General features: G+C 37.8%; 1 protein-coding gene across 1 annotated transcript in view; it reads right to left on the reverse strand.

Moving 5' to 3' along the window:
- TOX3 (TOX high mobility group box family member 3) overlaps positions 1-21,656 on the reverse strand; it is a 146,892-nt gene that overhangs the window by 26,837 nt on the left and 98,399 nt on the right. The window contains exons 2-3 of the mRNA XM_007947040.2: positions 11,553-11,618; positions 7,321-7,575 (exon numbers count right to left, since the gene is read on the reverse strand). Coding sequence (XP_007945231.1) covers positions 7,321-7,575; positions 11,553-11,618 — 321 coding nt within the window. The remainder of the gene's footprint in view (positions 1-7,320; positions 7,576-11,552; positions 11,619-21,656) is intronic.

Raw genomic sequence — 21,656 nt, forward strand, 5'->3', positions numbered from 1 at the left:
ACACACACACACACACACACACACACACACACACATGCATCAAAATCTACATTGAAATAGATAATTTCTGCTTAGTAACTACTCCCAGGGTTATAATCAAATATCCCTACACATGAAGTTTTCTGAACAACAGTCTTCCCTAAAGTTAATTTATAGTTTCTTAGCAAAATGATATTTTCAAGAGTTTATCATCAAACAATTATTTCACTCATGTACCCTATAACTCCTTTGTTTTACCAAGGAGTCACTTTCATGCTTATTTATTTAGTCCTAAATTATCATTTTAAAGTAGAATTCCACTTTTACAGCTGTTTCTACTTAAATAAGCCTCTATTTTTAGCTTAGGAGTCAAGGGATGGTCTTAACAAAGACCTAAGTATCCTTTCATTGCCACATACTCACATCATGTCATTCGCTCAAAAAAACTCAGGTTGATTCCTACTCATAGTGACCGTACAGGATAAAGCAGAACTGCCCTACAGGGTTTCCAAGGCTGTAAATCTTTACATAAGTAAACTGTCACATCTTTCTTCCATAGAGCAGCTGGTAGGTTTGAACTGCCGACCTCTCAGGTAGCAGCTTAGCATGCTTTAACAAGGGCACCACCAGGGCTCCTTGTTATTTACTAATAAATAAAAATTCATTCATATATTCACAACAATAAAAAATTTATTGAGACCATAAATGCCAGCCCTGCTGCTGCTCCAGGCCCAGGATGATGGCAGTGAATGTGAAAAGCAAGGCTCTTGCCCTGGTAGGGCTTTTATTGTGGCAGGGAGGAAATAGGCCATAAGGAAGCAAACAAGACCATTTCAAATGGTGACAAGTGCTGTGAGTAAAAAGAAATGAGGTAACAGGACAGAGAGTAACCCTTACCACTTGAGAAAATCCACTCTGAAAAATACTTGAGCCAGACATACCCACACACTTGAAAGCAAGGACTCAAGAAACATGTACACCAATGTTCATGGCAGCACTATTCATGATAGCCAAAAGGTGGAAACAAGCGAAGTATCCATCAGCAGATGAATGGATACACAAAGTGTGGTCCACACATGCAATGGGATATTATCAGCCATAAAAGGAAATGAGGTTCTGATACATACTACCACATGAACGAGCCTTGAAAACATTATGCTGAGTAAAATAAGTCAGCCACAAAAGAACAAATATGATATGATCCCACTTAAATGAAAGATCTAGACTGGGCATGTGCATAGAGATAGAAAGTCATTAGTGGTGACCAGGGGCTGTGGGTGTGGAGTTAGAACGGGAAGATAATGAATGCTTAATGGATACTGAGTCACTGCTTGGGGTGATGAAAAAGTTTTGCAAACAGTGATGATGGTTGCATAATACTGTGAATATAACTGATATCACTGAATTGTACTCTGCAAAACTGGTCAAAATGGCTAATTTATTTTATATAAAATATATCTGCCACACTAAAAAAATAAGTAATTTTTAAAAAAAATGCTTGAGCCATCATGTCAGTTTTATTCAGGAATCTAAGTGGTAAACGATCTCTCTACCATCCCTGAACCAATGGGAAATACTGGTGACACTCAGCTACAGATGGTCCACAGCACAGCTTTCTAGTACCAACTTGCCCTGTTCTTGTTGTTAGGTGCTGTCCAATCTGTGACAGCCCACAGCAACTCTATGACCTGTGCCAGCCTCTCAACTGCTGCTTTGCCCGAGCGCACTGACGGAGCCACTGGGTCAGTACATCTGGTTGAGGGTCTTCCTCTTTTTCGCTCACCCTCTGCTTTATCAAGAATGATGTCCTTCTCCAGGGACAGGTCCCTTAAATGTTTTAAACAATAATAAGCATGTATCAACGCTTCACAGTAGCTAATTGGGTTTAACAGAAGTTTGGAACACACGCATTACTTTAGCAGATGACCTTAAAGTTAACTCAATCTTAGAGGCAATATCTTGTCAGACATATCTTCAGGGTCAGTGAGTATTTACAGGTCAAGAATAAAGAATATTATTGTAAACTTTGTATGATACAAAGAAGGAGCCCTGGTGGCACAACGGTTAAGCACTCAACTAGTAACTTAAAAGATCAGTGGTTCAAACTCACCAGCCGCTCTGTCAGAGAAAGATGTGGCAGTCTGCTTCCAGAAAGACTTAGAAACCCTATGGGGTAGTTCTACTCTATCATATAAGGCAACTATAGCCAGAATTTGACTCCACGATAATAGATTTGGTTTGGGGTGTTTATGGTACAAAGCTATTTTCCCTAAAACAAAAGTCAGCTTATAAAAATGTCTGTGGCATAGACATTTTTGGAAGACAATTGCCAAGAAAAAAACCCCACTGCCATCAAGTTAATTCCAATCCATAGCGACCCTACAGGACACAGAACTACCCCGTTGGGTTTCCAAGGCTATAGATCTATATGGAAGCAGAATGCCTCATCTTTCTCTGGTGGAGCAGCTGAAGGGTTTGAATTGCCAGCCTTTGGTTAGCAACCACTCAACCACTCTGTTGCCAGAGGTCCATTGTCAAGGTACAGTAACAGCTAAATTAAAATTGGCTTTTGACAATAAGCACCTTTCAAGTAGGCATCTAACTCTTTGAACTTTTATATTACACATGGAGGAGACACTAGAAATCAAGAGAACAATTTTACGGAGAGTATAATCACACTCTGTTAAAGAGTAATAGATAGCACATAGTAGGTGCTCAGTAAATATTTGCTAAAGTTAATATGGTTTCACTTTTATAATTTATACTTTGAACAAGACTGGTTCTACTCCATTCAAAATAAGTATCCTGCTTATATAAGTTAATCCTTCTCTATTGTTAACTTAGAATGAAAATACTTTTTAACCATAACTTCACCAAATTACTGAAATAATCACTCCATTTTTATGAGAAATTACTGGTCTTCCCCAATGACTAAATGGTAATCACCCTGTAGGATTTAGTTTTGCAGCCTGTATTGACAACGGCAATGAACATGTTCATAACAATAATAAGGGCTTGTTTTAATAGAATGTTCCACACATTAAACACATTAATGACCCATGAAATAACTGTTTTATCTGTAACACATTAAACAACATTGCTAAAACAATGTATTAATTGAAAGTCTGCTATTTCTCTTAATGTAAGATTTAAAAAAAAAAAAAAAAAGTATAAAAATGGCATGGAGGTCATTTTGTAAAAACAAAAATAACTCAACTGCAAAATTAGAGCCATATCAAATGACTGTAAAACTCCTAAAATATGCCTAGAAATTTTAGAGGTACTATTTTAATAAATTCTTATTTTTCTGATCAAAAACGTTATCTGTCCAGATTACGACTTAAGAGTCTTATGAATATTTTAAAAGCTTATCTTTATTTTTCTTTCTGCATATGTGTCTTCTATAGGACTTTTTCCTCTTTCTTTAACAGGTATAAAACCTACCATACTCAAATAAACCTCTGTTACTATCATCCCTTTCAATTTTCTACAACTACGTTTGATTATTACTAGAGCCCAATGTAGCATTTTCCATAAATATGTGCTATCACAATTAAAAACCAAAGTAATATCAAACAGAAAGTGTCAGCCCTCTAAACATGAAATATAATGTATGGAGGAAAAAGTGGATGAATTATCAGTGTGTTTTATAAATTCTCTTTTGGGGGGCATACAAAATATCAGACTAGAGACAATTATTTTACTGTCTGTTTCTTAGATATCAAAGAGAATTCTGAAATTCATCAAAGCTAACCTTCTGTTATGTACAACAGGCTAAGCTGAAAAGAATGTTAACAAGTTCAATTTTCATTCAATCAGCACTACTGCTCTCTGAAATGTTTCATTGCAGGAAAGAAATAAAAATAATCTATATGGTAATTATGAGGATGAATCCCCAGTAACTTTCAGCTACATGAAAGGTCAGTTCTATTCAAGATATTTTATCAGTCCCCTGCACATACTCCTGTCCTGTCATTTTAAATCTGAACAGCATTTTATTTTCCCATTTACAGCTACCTGCAGAATTAAGTACTTAAGCCAAATAAGAAAAAAAAAAAAAAAAGAAAAGAAAGAAAGAAAGAAAGAAATGTTGAATGCTGGCAAAGGCTATAATAGCATGGAGATAAATCGTTCAACTGCTCTCTCTCAAGCCTCTAGGGCTGCAGATTTTTCTTCTCCTGGTGCACTGTGGGTATTCAAAACTTGTTCAACATGATTTCATTTCATTTCAGGCACTGCCTGAGAAAACTAAATTACAGAATCAATCATACAGAAGGTCAGAGTGAGACTTCATTACAAGTATTGCATGCTTGCATGAATATCTTTCATTTATGACTGACCCAATATGTCACAATAGCTGTCTAGTAAAAATAATCCACTTTCTGAAATTGATGTACTACTGATGTCAATGCTACTCAGCAGGTTGGGCAGATTATAGAGAGGTGTTAAAAAAAAAAAGGAAAGAAAGCAAGCAAGCTCTTTGGAGCGCACATTGTAGGTTTTTAGAATTGCAATCCTTTATAGATTAAAATAATTTCCAGATGATCATCTGAATTGATGATAATGCTTAGAGGTAACAGATTTATAACCAAAATATATTGTTGATTTCAACTTGCCAACCACATCCTGTTTTAAGATACATGAATCCACAACAAGCAAACCAAGGTTGTGCTTTGAAGTCCCACAAGCACGCCCCGACGCTCAATTTTTCAGCATTTCGACTTTTGAATACGGGGACACTTATTTGCATATTTTGAGCTGTGAATGCTAATCGTTAGACTCTTTTTCATCTCCTCCTTTTTTGTTCTTGCTTTCTGTTTTTAAATATAATGGCATGAATGTAAGGTAGATAAACATGTTGTACTCGTTGCCAACAATAATGCAATAATCAGTAACGTAACAAATTGCCTTGCCTTTGAAAAAAAAACAAAACAAACCCAAAACCAATGAAGCTCTGAAGGAAAGCTGGTTCAATACAACATAAACAAGCTGGCTTTTCTGCTTCTATGATAGTCCTAATTCACCATCGCAATCCTTCACCGACAGCCATATTCATTTGGTTAATAAAACTTCTGACGTGCATAAGGTATGAAATATCCAGTGCACGCTGGGAAGACGAATGCACGATGTATAAAGTATTATTTATTATTTTTCTGGTGACCTTCCTAAGGGAAATCTCCAAGGACGCTGCTGTGGAGTATTATGATGTAGCCAGCCAACTCGGTACCCGGAGGGAGATATAGAGGAACCTTGACATAACCTATTTTTAACCATGCCTCTGGCGATTCTGAATTCAAGTTTATAGGTGAACATGTCAGGTAGTACATAGAACAAAGCCAACGACACATTGTATTCATCATAATTCTGTCCTAGTATATTTTATTTTTTCCAACATTTGTGATTTAAAATCCCATGACATTTCTTCAAGGTGAAATTCTACTAGAATTTTCAACAAGAATAGTTTGTTTCAAGCCAAAATAAATAGCCTTCTGGTTTAGCAAAACTTCCAAAAGGCACCAGTAAATGTGATGAGGGTCATGTAAATACTGGGACAACAGCCTGCATTTAGCTAAAGTACCTGTACTTTTAAAACTCAATGAAATAATTCAACTGCTTTAGTGATTAGCAATACATTACAAGAGAGGCATTAAAAATGGAGTCCTTTCTCCCAGTGGTGGCCCGTGAAAGCATTGTTCTTTAAGTGTATGTGAATATCATAATTATTTTATGATTCCATCTTTAGTTCTTTCCAATATAGTAAATTCAATTGACCATGAAATGAAATTTCATAGTCAAAATGCCTCCTTTACACTTTTTTATAGCAGCAATAACAGTTTTATGGCTTTAAGGCAAGGTAATTCATCAGATGTTTAATTTAAAGGCAGATTCTTATATTATTAATAAATATTTACCAATTTAATAAAGTACACATTTTAGCATACATTAGATGGTCCTTTAACTATTTCCACAACTTCAATTAGCCTCACTGAGCATCTGTGAAGAACAAGTGAGCCCTGGCCAACTCCTTTGGTGACTATACACCCTTTTATTTTTATTATTTTCCAGGTACAACACTGCAAGCCTGATTGTAGGGTAACAGAAGCCTCCATTCCAGTGTCAAAGGGACAGAGATGTAAAAAAAAAAAAAAAAAAGTCTAGTGGAAACAATTATTTGTGATGGCTAGGAACATTTATGAATACTTAATGACTATTTCCCAACTGGTCGCCACATTCTTTTCTGACCAAAAATCAAAAATAAAAATAAAACCATGGATGTTCAGCTCAAACACAAAAGATCACAGGCAAAGAAAATTATGTTGCCACAATCCTATTTGGGAAAGTGATCTTATATTTGAGAGAGCGCACTGAATCTTTGCACCGTTAATCCACTACATATTTCGTAATCATCTGTTGTTATCTGGGGAATTAGCAATGAAACCAATCAACATCACCAGCACGGCCCTAATGTGCAAAGAAATACGCGAACAAGCAATAGGATTTGTTTTTTGTTATACTAACACATCTGTTTCATTTTACTAGGGTTTAGGAGAAAAAAAAAATCCCTATAAACTATTAATCTTGTTTTTAAATGTCTGTTTAGCACCTCACCTAGACAGACACAAATGCAAAAAAAACAAAACAAAACAAACAAAAAACAATCCCAGAAGAAGAGTTTAAAATACTTAAGCAGATTTACTCTGGTGACTGTTGACTATAATTGCACACTAAGAAAAATAGAACCAAAATTATTGCATTAGTAATCTGGGCTCTCTGGAGTGCCTTATTCAATGTTTATGACATTAAATAACACAATTAGGTATATTTCACACAAGAACCCGCTCTCTATTTTCCTCTGATGATTATAAGCATTTTTCCCACCCTTTTCTTTTTATCACAGTTTGAGATTTCATTTGAGGTAGGAGCAAGCCATGTTTCATAAACACTGTTTTGTAATCCCAGATACGGAAAAGACCCGGACACATAATAAAAGCTTCCATTTGTGAAATCTCTGGGCCAACTCAACTCAAGCACACGTCTGTGTCAAACCAAAGGTCAGGAAAGACCAGCAGCTTCCAAACCAATGCATCAGATTTCTTAAAAACCATTTCAAATAAGAAGGCTCTCATTTGTCCAAGACTCATGTCCTCTTTCACATGACTGTCAACCAACCAATGCCCTCTTGTTCAACATCACGGATGCATTTAGTTCCTACACCTTAAATGGCACTAGGAACACGATCCACGTGTCCACAGGTAGGAGCACATTTCAGAACATGTGCTCAGATCTTTGCCAGGAGAAGTACAAGTGATAACACTTGCAAGCAAGAAATAGGGTACCTACCATATGCAACCCACTGCCATGAAGCACACCATCTTGTTCCACGAGATTTCTTGAGATGGTAATGGAGGGAAGATCCAGGCTTTGAGGTGGAAACTGGGGTGTGAATTCACTTCCCTGGGAAGGCAATGGGTCGCTGAGGCCCTGAAAGGGTAGCAGAACATCAGGCATGCCCAGGGCCGGGTCTGACTCTGGAGGAGGCGTGATGGGTGGGATTTCAAACTCCTCGTCCCCGAGGCTGGGCGTATGGAATGTCTGCTAAAAGGAAAGAAAACACAGATATGTTCATTTTCTGCTTCTCTATCTTATTTCTCTTTGGAGTGGGGAGGAGGAAGGAGGGAAAAACTGTGTGGAAACATTATATATCTAGGCCAAATATTTATTTCTCAAATGAAAATATCTTAAACACAGATTCCCATACATAAAGTTTTGCTGATCATTCTGATTAAAGATTTAAGTCTCATTATCATATGGTTTTAATGGAGTATCAGTATTAACAGTTTTTTAATGCGTACTTAATTAGCAACATCTGTCTTTGTTGTTAGTTGGAGCATCAGCGACATCAGATTTGGCTATATAACAAATTGCCACTTTATTGATATGCTAGTGAAACAGCTCAAACCGCTTACATTATCCACATGCTTCATAAAATGCTGACGATTTTGTGGTGCACACACATTAATCCAGAAGTGAACATTACACATATTTACTTTCTGCTACAACATATAAAACAAGCAATATTAAATTTGCGGTTTGGTTTTTTAATTTCCTTACTGGAATATTCCCAAGTGCAACGAATGCTTCTATGGAAATAGTTACTGTTTGTAATACAACATTTTAGATCAGGAGTATCATTGCTCATATTAAAAGGTGTCAGTGCTTTTATTTAAACTATAAGGGGGTTGTTTTATATTAATATTTTAATATGTGTTCATTAGTACATTTTTCTATCAGTTTTTCAACTTCCAAGGACTATCTATATGTACAAGCAGAGAACAGCACTCATATGGATATAACTAACCACATGGATGTCACTCACTTACTTGAACAAATGCTATTTCTCAAGATCTAAGTAAATCTGAAGGCATTGTTTTCCTGCTACCTAGATTCATAAAGACAGTGTTTTAAAATAGGGCCTTGTGATGCAAATCAGGGTTTGTCTTGCTGAAACACACGAATCATTTTTCTTAAAACAGAACTTCGTTGGTCTTCTTCTTCTTTTTTTTTTGTGGGAGATGGGGAGGGAGGTTCAAGATCTAGCATATTTGTTGGTGGCTCACACAGATATTTTTTATTCCCAGCTCAGAAGTTCAAAGTTAGACTTCATTTATTATTTACAGTATTTGAAAGAATGAATTGGTGCAAGATAATTTGAATCTGCTACACTCGGCTAGGAGAACTAATTAAGAGATGGAAATCATTCTTCAAACTATCGATGATGATGTAACTTGGTAACTACTTGAGAGAAAATAGGAATAAACTCGGGGCGGAGGTGGGTGGGGGGAATGTCGAGTATATAGAATCTGGCAGCTGTCACCATTTGTAACTCACCAGAAAGAGAAAGGTCCCGGGCTATGGGAGGCTAGGGCAGGACAACTAAACATCTTGAGGTTCTCAGCAAATTTAATATACTCAAAAATGTTATTGCCTAATATGACATTTGAAAGCTGACATTAAATATTAGATTTTCCGGCATATCTATTTTCATAGTGACCCCCCCCAAAGATGTCTGTTTCTTAGTGTGGTACCCCGCATTCTCAAACACAAAGGGATGAATTGGCCACAAATGTGGTTGGCTAATGAACGTAACCCTATGGCTGCATTTGCTGTTATTTTGGCACTAATGTGGTCTAGTAACAGATGCAACTGTAATTTGTGACTCATTTGCCACCCCATTACTGCTTAATGAAATCTAACATATCACATTAACAATACGGATAAACACTCATTCTTGATATGTGGCATTTGGCTGTTTTCATTACCACTGTAATTAACACTTGAAATATTATTTCAATAAATATTTAAGGTACTTTCAAAATGGTCAGGGTAATCATGACACAGACCAAAAACATAAAGCATATGTGTGAATTTCAAACTCAGAGTATCCTAGTCCCCGTAGTGTTATCTATAGGGCACTATCTATGTGAAGGGAATTGGTTTCAGGAGCAATTTAGATTTCACAGCACTCAAACCTAAAGTCCTCTTGAATTAGTTTGCACTCATTAAAATGTTAGAAATAAATAAATTTACGTTTAACGCAGTTATTGGGAAATTAGGTGTATGCAATAATGCAGTGCATTAACATTTACTTGGGCTTTATACTTTGCTCAAGAAAAGATGTACAGTAAAATCATTACATAAGACTACTACTTAAACTCTACCATAAAGCACTTCCTATGCCAGGCAGTCAAAATTAAGGAGGTTTTCATTTTTATTTTTGTTAAGGAACACAGAGCTATCATGTATAATATGTCCCTATAGTGTAATTTTTTTCAAGACAAATTAATTTTAAGTTAGGATTTAGTATGCTTCTATATTGTAACCTAATAAAACAATACAATAAAATTATACTATATTATATAACCAAGAAAATGCTATAATCTTAAGCCACCTTTAAAGACAGGTAATATATCAAATATAAAGCTAAGTATTCCTTAGAGAAGACAGTAACCCACAACAGTGGCTGAGATGATAACTGTAACTACGGAATCAACAAAAAACACACTGGCTCTTCACAAATATGCCATATGACCCACATTAGACTGATCATTCAGAGTTGACATGATTTTTTTTGGCAGATACTGACTTTTCAGTGTTTACCTTGAACATGTTAAAGTAGTATGTACATGGTTAAATACCATCTGTACTGAAATGTTCAAAACATTTGTTCCTTTTGATAAAAATGCAAATCTGGAGAACTGTTGTATCAACATATAACAGCCAATGTCTGACACGGTGAATTATCACAGCTGGAATTAAATTGTCTCTGAACAGCTGCTGGCAGTAGAGCTTTCATCAATGTTTGATTCAAATGTAGGAAGAAAAATCCTACAGAATGAAACATCATGTTGTCCTTCCAGATGGGGTTTGTGTTCATTGTCACAAACAACGCAGGAGCCGTGCCAAACACTGCTCCCTTTTCTGAGCTGTCTTCTTGCTTAGAGAGATGATGGTCACTGTAAAAATGATTAATACGGAACTACCCTGACTTCCTGATTCCCCATTTATACTAATAATTTCGTAAAGCTAATTTCTTTTCTATCACTTGCTTCCCTGTACCAAGATCGCCTGTGAAGCTGTGATTATTTTCATTCTCTGGGGTCAAACTAGTTCAGTTTCATATATTTGAAGATATTTGGAAAATGAAGACTTTTTATTATATGAACTGCAAGAGAAAACGTTCCATTTGGAGACCAATTTCACTTCTGTTTGTTCTTGTTTTTAAAACCTTCTATCTCACACAGTCTACCATGCTTAGGGAACCATTTACTTAATCTAGTCAAGATCAAGGTTTCTCTGGAGAGGAGACCAATGAAACCAGACTAGCAGCCCTAAGTCAATAAATAGGGAAGACAGCAAAAACAGCAACAAGATGTTTATCCCATTTGCCCCCCAACTGAAGACAAACCCAGTTTTCCTATCTAAGACCAAGTTTCAGAGCATGCTCATTCATTAATTCAAAAAACACACTGATTGAGCACCACCTGCTGCATGTCAGGCACTGTCCTAGGCTGTGGAGCTCGAGCAATAAACAAACACTCATTTCCTGTCATCCACACCAAAAACCCAAGAAACTATACCATTGTCACAATAATTCCCAAATCACAGCACCTTAAACTATCCCTTATAGATACAGAGTTAAAATATTTTCTATTAAAAGTCACTTCCAGGCTGGTTTCCAAAATAATCACTTACCTGCTTAGATACCAGTACAGTTTGCTTGGTTACATGGAATGTATTGTTTATACAGATTCTCATATGGATATGCTTGTTTGCATATACATTTTCTCCACCAAGAAATTTATGTGAAGCTACTAATGTTAGTAACAGCCTCTGGACAACCTATAAAGTCAGGTTTATTTTCTTTACCAATAAACCATTTTCATTTCTTCTCCAAAGTTGTTACTTTGTGCCACATAAGGGAGAAAAATTGGATACTTTGCTTTTTCCTGCAAGCCTATTAAATTATCTAAATATCACACGAAACACAAACACACAGAAAGGTAGATACATACCTCGCTGGCAGCAAAGAACGCGTTGTTAGCTTCAGCCATGTTCATGTAATTGTTGTTATTTCCAAACTACAAGAAAGCAGATCATTTTATGTAAATACACAGCATAATAAAGAATTATGACTGTTGACTTAATTTTCGGATGTGATTTGGCAAGTACGCTATTGTTACTTGATAAATCGGTACTTCTACTCAGACCAAATGTGAGATACGGCAGAAGTTTCATAGCACTGGGCTTGTTTCTTTGGAAAATAAAGCATAGAGTGAAACAAACTAAATAATTGTAGAAAACAGTTTTGTTTCTCATCAAGAGTAACAGTGAAGCATTTGGCCAACTAGTTGCCAGTGTGTGCTATTTATCGGACTGGTATTTGTCAAAGGTTAGAAAGAAAAGAGTTTCCAAGAAAATCATCTTGAACATTTTTAAAGCATGTTGGGATTTCATAGCTTACTTTTCAAGAACAGATGTCACAAATGTGGGTAGGTTAAAATGTGAATTAAAGGGAATAAAATTCAATTCCCAAGACTCCAATTCTATTTTCCAGTGAATGGGGAGTGGCAGGAATATAAATAAATAATAAGACTAAAGAATATTTTTCAAATCTCCAAACAGTGCTTAAAATGCTATCTATAGGCATCAGAGCTGCTGAAAACAGTGCTATTTAATCTCTCAATGTAACATTAAGTGCAAAGAGGTTTAAAAAATCAGCGGAATCCTATGAACACAGCAATTTTTATTTAATTCCCTAACACAATAGCCCATTCATACCACCACAAATAAGACTGTATCAGCATTTCAGACATAAGCTCTTTACTTCTAGGGATCTGTTATCAAAATGTAAAACTTGGGTTTTGGCAGAAATGGATTTTCAGATTCAAATGGTAAAGTAGGCACATTTTGTTGCTTTAAACATTCTGCTATCAGTCTGGCAATATGGAAAGGCTCTGTGAACATAATTACGTAGAGTGGTATTATTGTCATGATTCCTAAATGGATAAAGAATGCCCTTCTTTTTATAAAGTGTATCCCCACCTTCTTTAATGCATCAAATAAAACATAGGGTGAAATGTATATATGCCCATTCCAAACCCAACCCAATCTACTGCCCTTGAGTTGATTTCTACTCATAGTGGTCGGCAGGGCAGAGTAGAACTGCTCCATTGCCTTTCTAAGGTTGTAAATCCTTATGGAAGCAGGCTGCCTCATCTTTCTCCCACAGAGTAGCTGGTGGGTTCAAACCACCAACTTTTTGGTTGGCAGCCGAGCACTCTAACCATTGTGCCACCAGGACTCCTTCCATTTTCTAATATAAATACTAAATATAGCAAATAATTATTTAAAGCAAAAGGTACATTTTCCTCAAGGAGACAAATATATAGATACACAGGTACGCAGACAGATTCAGAAACTATGCAAAACAGAATATAGATACGGAAGAATCACATAATCTTCCTGCCAATAAACCAAAACCAAAAGGGGTTCTTAGTCCCTCGAGTCTAAACCTGTAGGATTCATGTATGGAAGCGGGATTGACATGCTATCCTTTATCATGTAAGGGATCCAAACACTAAGCAGGATTTCTATGAAAGATTCTAATGGTTCCCAAGACTGTTGTGGTCCACAGAAGCAAAATCCGAGCCTGGAAAATGACACTTAAGTGCACATCCACACAATGGGCCAAAAGAAAGACTCTCATTGTGCACTCAAATGTATGTGGATAAGTATCTTCATAGGGATTTCTGAAAGATGTATTTGTGAGTGCTTAAGAAAGACTTTTATCTGGTTTGTCGGAAGGCATGTGACATCAAAAATAAGTGTATGGTGCATTCAGGCCTGTGTACACACACATACACAGACACACAAAGGCTTCTTCTATTAAATATATGTAAGAAAAAGTATGGGTTTCTGTCATAACATTTTTTGATGAACTAATAATGATACAACTGAACCTGCAGATCTGCATCTCAAATGTTTCTTTAGATATGTGTGAGAACTTGGACAGCGATGTGTATTCCACACATTAATATTGGCTCCCCAAGCCATCCTCCCCCCTGTATCACAACTTTAATGTTATTTAAATGTAGGTTTTGTTTGGGAATTAGAAATCCATTTAAGGCAAACAGCTCATTATCAGAGAGGGTTTTTTTTTTTTTTCCAAGATTAAACTCACTTATTATCTAATAGCACCTAAAACAACAAAGAAAAATAAAATGGCTATTAAACTAAGGGCCTAAACAATTCAAAAAACAAATTAAGCTTAGAGTGAAATAAGAACTGGGTTAGAAATCCTCTTCTGAACAGTTAGTATGCGAATGTAATTACTGAAGAAACTACAGCTAATCAGCTGTGAATTGTATCCATTAATTAGTATTTGCCCTGGAGAAATGAGAAAAATCAGTAACAAGGCGGGGCTGCCGTGGAGCAGTGACGAGCCACGCGCGAGCTGCGCAGCGTTTAGTCAAGCAGGTGGCTCCAGTGGGCCACGTAATTTGAAAAGCTCTCACCTGAAGTACTGAGCTGGAATTACAAAGCACTCCTTGCGTATCTTTTGTATCTATATAAGGCCTTAATTAATGGCCTTTAATTTAGAAACACTTGGTGATCAGGCGGGAACTGTTATAAATCATTTCAAATAGAACTAAAGGTTTCTGTTCTGTTTGTGTAAAATCTCTTCCTACAAAGGTGGCTTCAAACACTGACTTGTTGCAAGTGATTGTCTTTCTCCCGTGCAAATGGCTGGGACACAGGTGACATCAGAATGTCAGATCAACATTTCCCCCCCCTCTTAGTGTAAGTATGTCTTAGGAACTATTTTGGACATTCTTTCAAACTTTACTAAACCACAAACCCAAATCCACTGCCATCGAGTCAGTTCCGACTCATAGTGACACCCATTAAGTTTCTGAGTTAGTAAATCTTTATGGAAGTAGATTGCCCAGTCTTACTTCCATGGAGTGGCTACTGGGTTGATAGGTTTGAACCACCAAACTTCTCGTTGGCAGTCAGATGCCTTAGGCACTGTGCTACCAGAGATATTCTCTATTTGTGTTTGCTAAATGTGACAGCCCTACCATGATGGTAAAATAGATCCCAATGGAAGCGGTGAAGTGGTCTGTGTGCCACCTTCTATATGATTTACCTTATCTGCTAACACGAATTTTATTTTTTATTTTAAAATGTGACCTATGAATCCTGCTTTACTTCGGTAAAGAACAAACAGAAAGTGATCCTTTGGGGTGGATCACTAATGACCTCGGAACAATTAACTTTAAGTGAATTGTGTACAATTAAATTTACTTCATGTTCTAAGAGACAGGGACAGAGTAAACACATTGTTTTAAAGAAACCCCTGTAGGTCCACAGGGAAGGGCTCCACCTGTTGTGTTCACCACATCTCCTCCAGATTTAACAGCACCTGGCACATCTCAAGCATTCCGATATTGACTGAAGAGAGGGAGGAAGGGAGACAGATTGAGCACATTTTAACTTCAGTGCCCTATAGTCACCTATCTATCCTGAAATAACTCATCACTTGATTTTTTGATGATAACTAAGGTTCACTAAGTGTTTAGTGTGGTTCAGTGGTTAAGCACTAAACTACTAACCAAAAAGTCAATTGTTCAAACTCACTAGTCTCCACTGGAGAAAGATGTGGCACTCTTCCATAAAGATTTACAGTCTTGAAAACTCTATGGGGCAGTTCTACTCTGTCCTTACAGGGTCGCCATGAGTCAGAATCAACTGAAGGCAGTGCTGATACATTGTATGAACAAAGAACAGCAATGGTTTAGTTTGGGGTAGCATTCTACATACACTGATGTAATTTTCCCAAAATGAGACTAAATGTAATTTATTTTCTCAACAACTAGTGAGACAAATACAATTATCATCCCTGTTTTCTAGATTAGAACACTGAGGCTTTGGGTCCAGCACTTGCCCCAGGTCGTACATTCAAACAACCATGCCTAGCATCCCTCTGCCTCACACTCTATACATTCTAGTATCCACAGAACTCTCATGTTTCACTCAGTGCTCAGATGAATTTTAAAACTTTACTGTTATATATTTTACTAAATGCTAGAAAATGGCAGAAGGTATTTCAAGGCACCTAGCTTCTGTTGTACATAGGGTCACTGTGAGTCAGAGCTGACTTGACAGCACCTAACAACTACAACAATAGGCCACAGTGCTTAACATAAAGATAAAGGCTCTGAGAAGGGGTGCAGTTCATTCACTCAATAAGTATTTATGACAAACCTACTCCTATGTGCCAGACATTACGGTAGTCATTGGAACCAAGTGGTGGAAAGATGACAAGGGTCTTACGTGGATAAAGCTTACAGTTTAAGAGGTGGTAAAACACTACTTACAAAAAAGAAAAAAAAAAAAAATGGCAGTGAAATATTTTCTTTTAACTCCCCTCCAACACTACAAAAACACTTGGAAAATCTTGTTCCAAGTCTCTTTTATTAACAATGTTATTTTTTTATTCTTTAAAAAGCTGATACACTAATTTTACTCCATGAGAAAATTTCTGAGCTTTATCAATCAACTAAATAAAAATTTCTAAATTACCCATTGTTAGTCACCTTAATTAGGTCAACTTCTAAACTCTAGATGGCAACCCTCTTTCAATGTTCATTCCAAGATCCCCCTACTCAGCCATATAAGGTTCTTCTGTGCAATTTTAAGAGTCAAAAACAAAAGCAAATTAAACTAACATCTTATGAAACAGAGTTAACTAATCTGAAGGGCATACAAAAATATTACGAAATAAATAACCAGTCTACTATTAGGCCAATTCCAGCAGTTTTAAACTATAGTCACGCATAGCTTAATGTCCATGATATACTGTATGAACTAGGATGCTATGTGATTTGGACGTTGTGCAAACACCTTATTATATACAGGCAGTCCCTGGATTGTGAATGAGTTCTACTCCTAAATCTGTCAATTAGAATTTGTACACGGTTTAGTCCTCCAAGTCTGTCTTTAAGTCAAATTTGTACTTATGTCAGAACAGTCTGGTAGATTTGTATCTAACATCAGTTAGTTAAATATTTGTTTGAGAATACAGTATATAGTGTACTTTTCTATGCATAAAAAACATTAAAGAAATACTTCTAGATACCCTAAAACATCTTTAACCTAATAATACAGTAATAACAATAATGTTTTGATGTGCATCACAAAGAAGCACCTATTCGTTATTATGACCCGTTGCAGGTATCTCAAAATTTTAATATAATAGGCTTTATGTGGGGTGTACATATATACATATACACAAACAGCTTGCACTTGACTACTAACTGATAGGTTGGCAGTTCATACCCACCCAGTAACACCACAAAAGGCAGGCCTGACAATCTGCTTCATAGATTTCACAGCCAAGAAAACCCTATAGAGTAGTTCTACACTTTAACACATGAGGTCGCCATGATATGAAACTGAGTCAATGGCAACAGATGTGTGTGTGTGTGTATATACACCTGTACATATACATACATACATACATATGTACATGGAAATGGCCACTGCAAGGCAGGGGCATTTATAAGGTACACTGGTGATGGTCCTTTTCCACTTTTTAATAGATCCCCAAAGATATAATCCCAGAAGATATCATTATAAAGCAGAACTAAACTACTCTACATGTCACACTTCTGTTATCTTAATAATTTCACAAAAGAACATCTTCATTGTACTTGGAGGTAGATTTGCTTTTGCCGCTTGATGAGTAATTATATCTTCAGCAAATACAATTTATGAAGGACATCAATTAAAAAGGAGCACTGCAGGATTTTTTTAAATTTATTAACGACCATCGTGTTCATGGCCTGTCTGACCGAGTGAAGTGCCAGAGTAAATTAATGGAGACTGTTAAGTCTAGCTCGCCCAGCAAAGGGCTTGAGAGAAAACTAGAGCAACTCAGACAAAAACTCATCTGTAATCAGAAGGCACAGACTTTAGCTTGATGAGTCCAGACAACATCATTTTCACTGACATTACTTTGACACCATGTGGAAAAATTGTATAAGGTTTTAATAAAGTAATAATATCTACAGGGTTATCAAACAGTTAAATGGCACAAATTTAATCCTAAAAAAAGATAATCCTTAGAAGTTCCCCCCCCCCACCTCCCTTTTTGGATTCGTTAGCAGACACCATCCAATGTGATGCCTCACTCCGGACATCTGTCAAGTTGCTTACACAAATGGACTGTGCCATCATGGCTGAAGTATGCCAAGCAGGGTCAGTCACATGATGGAGAAGCCTCACCCCACAGTTTACATATTCTTGAAGGCTCTGTTACCTACTGCATGGGAGACATTTTAGCAAGAGATATTCAAATTTTCTCATTTTCAGTAGTGGCAGTCCGTTTCAAGATATAATGCTCAAAGGAGTGAAAACAAGCCCAATTTGGCAATTAATGTAATACAAATGATTATCAGGGCTAGATAATAATAATAATAATTATTATTATTATTATTATCAGAGGTAAATCTGGAGGAACACATTACAAACCACAGAATGACTTGGTGAATAAAGACAGCCTGGGGGTTACTGTTTTGGAAACAAAAACTGTTAACAATGGACTATGAAGTATAATTAGAAGGAATATATTTGTACAGACACACACACATACATATGCACACACAATCCTGCTAATTTTATATATACATAAATATATACACAGAGAGAGACACACAAGCACACACACATATATATCTGGTTGGACCCGACTCATAGTGACTGTGAAAGTAGATTGCCCAACCTTCCTTCCAAGGAGTGCCTGGTGGGTTTGAACCGCCAGTCTTCTGGTTAGCAGTCAAATGCCTTAGGCACTGCGCTACCAGAGCTCACACATATACATTAACAGGCTCAAATATAAAGCAACAATTTTTTAAAAGTCAACTTTCACATATACGATTGGCCTTCCTGCATGCTAAAAAACTCCCAGGTGGAATTTCCTGAGCACCAAACTCACACATCAACTGCCTCCAGCAGATTCCCTTAGATGTCAACAGGCCGCTCAAACATATTTCCAAAATGGAATCCCCCATTTTCTCACCCAAAAGCTGCTCCACCCACAGCCTTCCCTGTCTCACTTGATGGGAACCCCATCCTTCCAGTGACTCAGCCCAACGGTTTTCCTTGAATCCACTTTCGCTCTCCCGTCCTCCACGAAAGCATCAGGAGACTCTGCTTGCTCATCCTTGCTGACCCTTGTCACTCCAACATCCACTCCTGCCTGGATTACTACAGGGCCCTCCTAGCGGGTCCCTCTGGTTCCAACCTTGCTCCCCGCCACAGTCTGCTTTCAACACAGCCGCCAAGGAGACTGTCACTCCTCTGCTCAGCACCTTCTAATGTCTTCCCATTCACTACCAGGAGAAGACCAAATCCTCCTGATGACTCCTGTTTCCTCTCTGACCTTCTCTCCACCTTGCCACGTGACCCTAGCCCTGCTGGCCTCCTTGCTATTCCTTCAACCCCAAGACACATTGCTATTCCAGGACCTTGGCACAAGATGTCCCCTCTGCCTGGACTGCTATCTCTCCAAACATCCACCACCTCACTCGCTTCCCTTCTTTCAAATGTTTGTTCAAATGTCACTTTTCTCTCTGACCACCCTATAAAATGTCTTTGCAACTTTTCTCCCTCCTAGTGCTCTATCCCCCTTCCCTTATTCTACCCTCCCCGCTCCTCCACTAGAATGTAAATTCCACCAGGACAGCAATGTTGTCTGTTTTCCCCAGTAGTGACACCTAGCACCAAGAGCAATGTTCAGTAAACAGTGGGTGTTTAATAAATCTCAACCAAATAAACAAAGAAAAGCAATTTCTGGATGTGAAATAATGGTACTCAGAATCATGCTTCAAACCCTCTGGGTACTCGAAACTCAAGTGAAAACTAGAAGCTAAACAGCCACTACTCTCTCACCAAACCACAACTATAGGGGAAAAACGGTAAGAGGAAGAGTTACATATTCTAATAAATGTAGTATTTTAAACCCTGAGGATGGCTAGCTGGAAAAAATGCTTCATTATAGACAATATGTTGACCCTTTTGTACAAAAGAGGGCCACAGGTGAGTGGGAATGGTGTGTTAGGGATGGGTGCCTAACCAAAGGCAAGTGGTTGAACCCATGCTACAGTGAACAATACAGGCAAACGGCTGAGAGGAGAGATAGTAACTAAACATCCATGAGGCAGGGATTCAGTGCGAATTCTACCAACCATAGTGGCTAAAACACTTGCCTGCTAACCAGACGGCTGGTTCAAACCCACCAGCCACTCCTCGGAAGGAAGGTTGGGCAATCCTACTTCCGTAGTGATACTGCCTCGGAAACCCAAGGAGGGGTTGCTATGAGTCGGGGCCGACTTGACAGCACGTAACAACAACAACAATATCAATGGAGGCGCTCTGGTAGCTTAGTGCCTAAGGCACTTGACTGCTAACCAGAAGGCTGGTGGTTGAAACCCACCAGCCACTCCTCGGAAGGAAGATGGGCCAATCTACTTCCATAGTGATACTGCCTCAGAAACTCAAGGAGGGGTCGCTATGAGTCGGGTCTGACTCGACGGCACATAACAACAATAAAAAATATCAATGGAGGAGCTGTGGTAGCATAGTGCCTAAGGCACTTGACTGCTAACCAGGAGGCTGGCGGTTCAAACCCACCAGCCACTCCTCGGAAGAAAGGTTGGGCAATCTACTTCTGTAGTGATACTGCCTCAGAAACCCAAGGAGGGGTCTCTATGAGTCGGGTCCAACTCAATGGCACATAACAGTAACAACAATGTCAATGGAATGGAATGTCAAGCGGGCAGGGGTTCTGTATGAATTCTGCCAGTTTACTTTTCTAATTTATTCTTTAGAAAAGATCAACGTTTCTCACAGAATGCTGGCAGAGACCACAAAATAACTCAGATATCTGATAAAAATGCAGGTTACTGGATTCTTACTGCATCAGAATCCCTAGCAGAGGGGCTCTAAAACCTGTATTTTCAACCAGCTTCTTAGAAACTCAGATAAACACTAACATTTCAGGACTACTAGCCTATTTCAGTTTAGACTAATGTGGTAGAAATTTCCTTTTTCAAACAAAGTTTTCTCTATATGCTAAGGAGCCCTGGCAGTGCAGTCATGAAGTATTCAGCTGCTAACTATAAGGTCGATGGTTGGAACTCACCAGCCACTCTGCAGTCTGCTTCTGTAAAGACTGCAGCCTTGGAAAAGCCACGGAATGGTTCTACTCTGTCCTATAGGATCGTTATGGGTTAGAATTGGCTCGATGGCAGGGTTCTGGTTTATATATGTGATAGTGTGTATATGAAATGAAGGAAGCTATAGCAGCAGATTCCAGCTACTAGCAAGATTACCCATGGTGGCACCAGAGTTCAGTAGAGTTTCCAGACTAAGATGGAACAGGAAGAAAGACCTTGTGATCTACTTCTGAAAATGAGCTAATGAAACCAGAATGTTGCTCAACTCCCTTATGATGGGAGGGATCAATCATTTCATTATGATTGGTGAAACTGAGCACCGGTGAGGGTGTGGGAGACCCTCAATGAGATGGACTGGCATAAGAGCTGCAACAATGAACTTGAACATGCTGGCAATCATGAGGATGACACAGGAACAAGCAATATTTTGTTCTTTTGTACATAAGGTCGCCATGAATCGGAGCTTACTTGATGACAGCTAACGTAACACAAGCTGATTTGTTTATAGTGATTAACACTTATCTCAATTATTTACAATCTCTTCTCATCTTCCTCACAGGAAAATGCAATCAATTGAGAGGTGACAACCATCCAGCCCGCTGTCCTACTTTATCAACAAGAGGAAGGACAAAAACATCCCAAGTTGGATCATATTGGAAATATAAGTTTCACTGTTAGATTTTTAAACAAGTTATGTGGACCCACACAAGTAACAACAATGCCTAAACATATGGACTCAACTCAAACACGGAGGCCTTTAGATTTTCATAATCTGGACACATTTGAGTCTGTGAATTGCATAACCATCTGGACTAGTTATAAGTGGGAAGAAAAAAAAAGAAACACCCTCTCAAACCCAACTGCACTTGCTTAATA

Source organism: Orycteropus afer, unplaced genomic scaffold, assembly GCF_000298275.1.
Source record: "Orycteropus afer afer isolate SDZICR_OR568_19922 unplaced genomic scaffold, OryAfe1.0 scaffold00009, whole genome shotgun sequence".
NCBI classification, from domain to species: Eukaryota; Metazoa; Chordata; class Mammalia; order Tubulidentata; family Orycteropodidae; genus Orycteropus; species Orycteropus afer.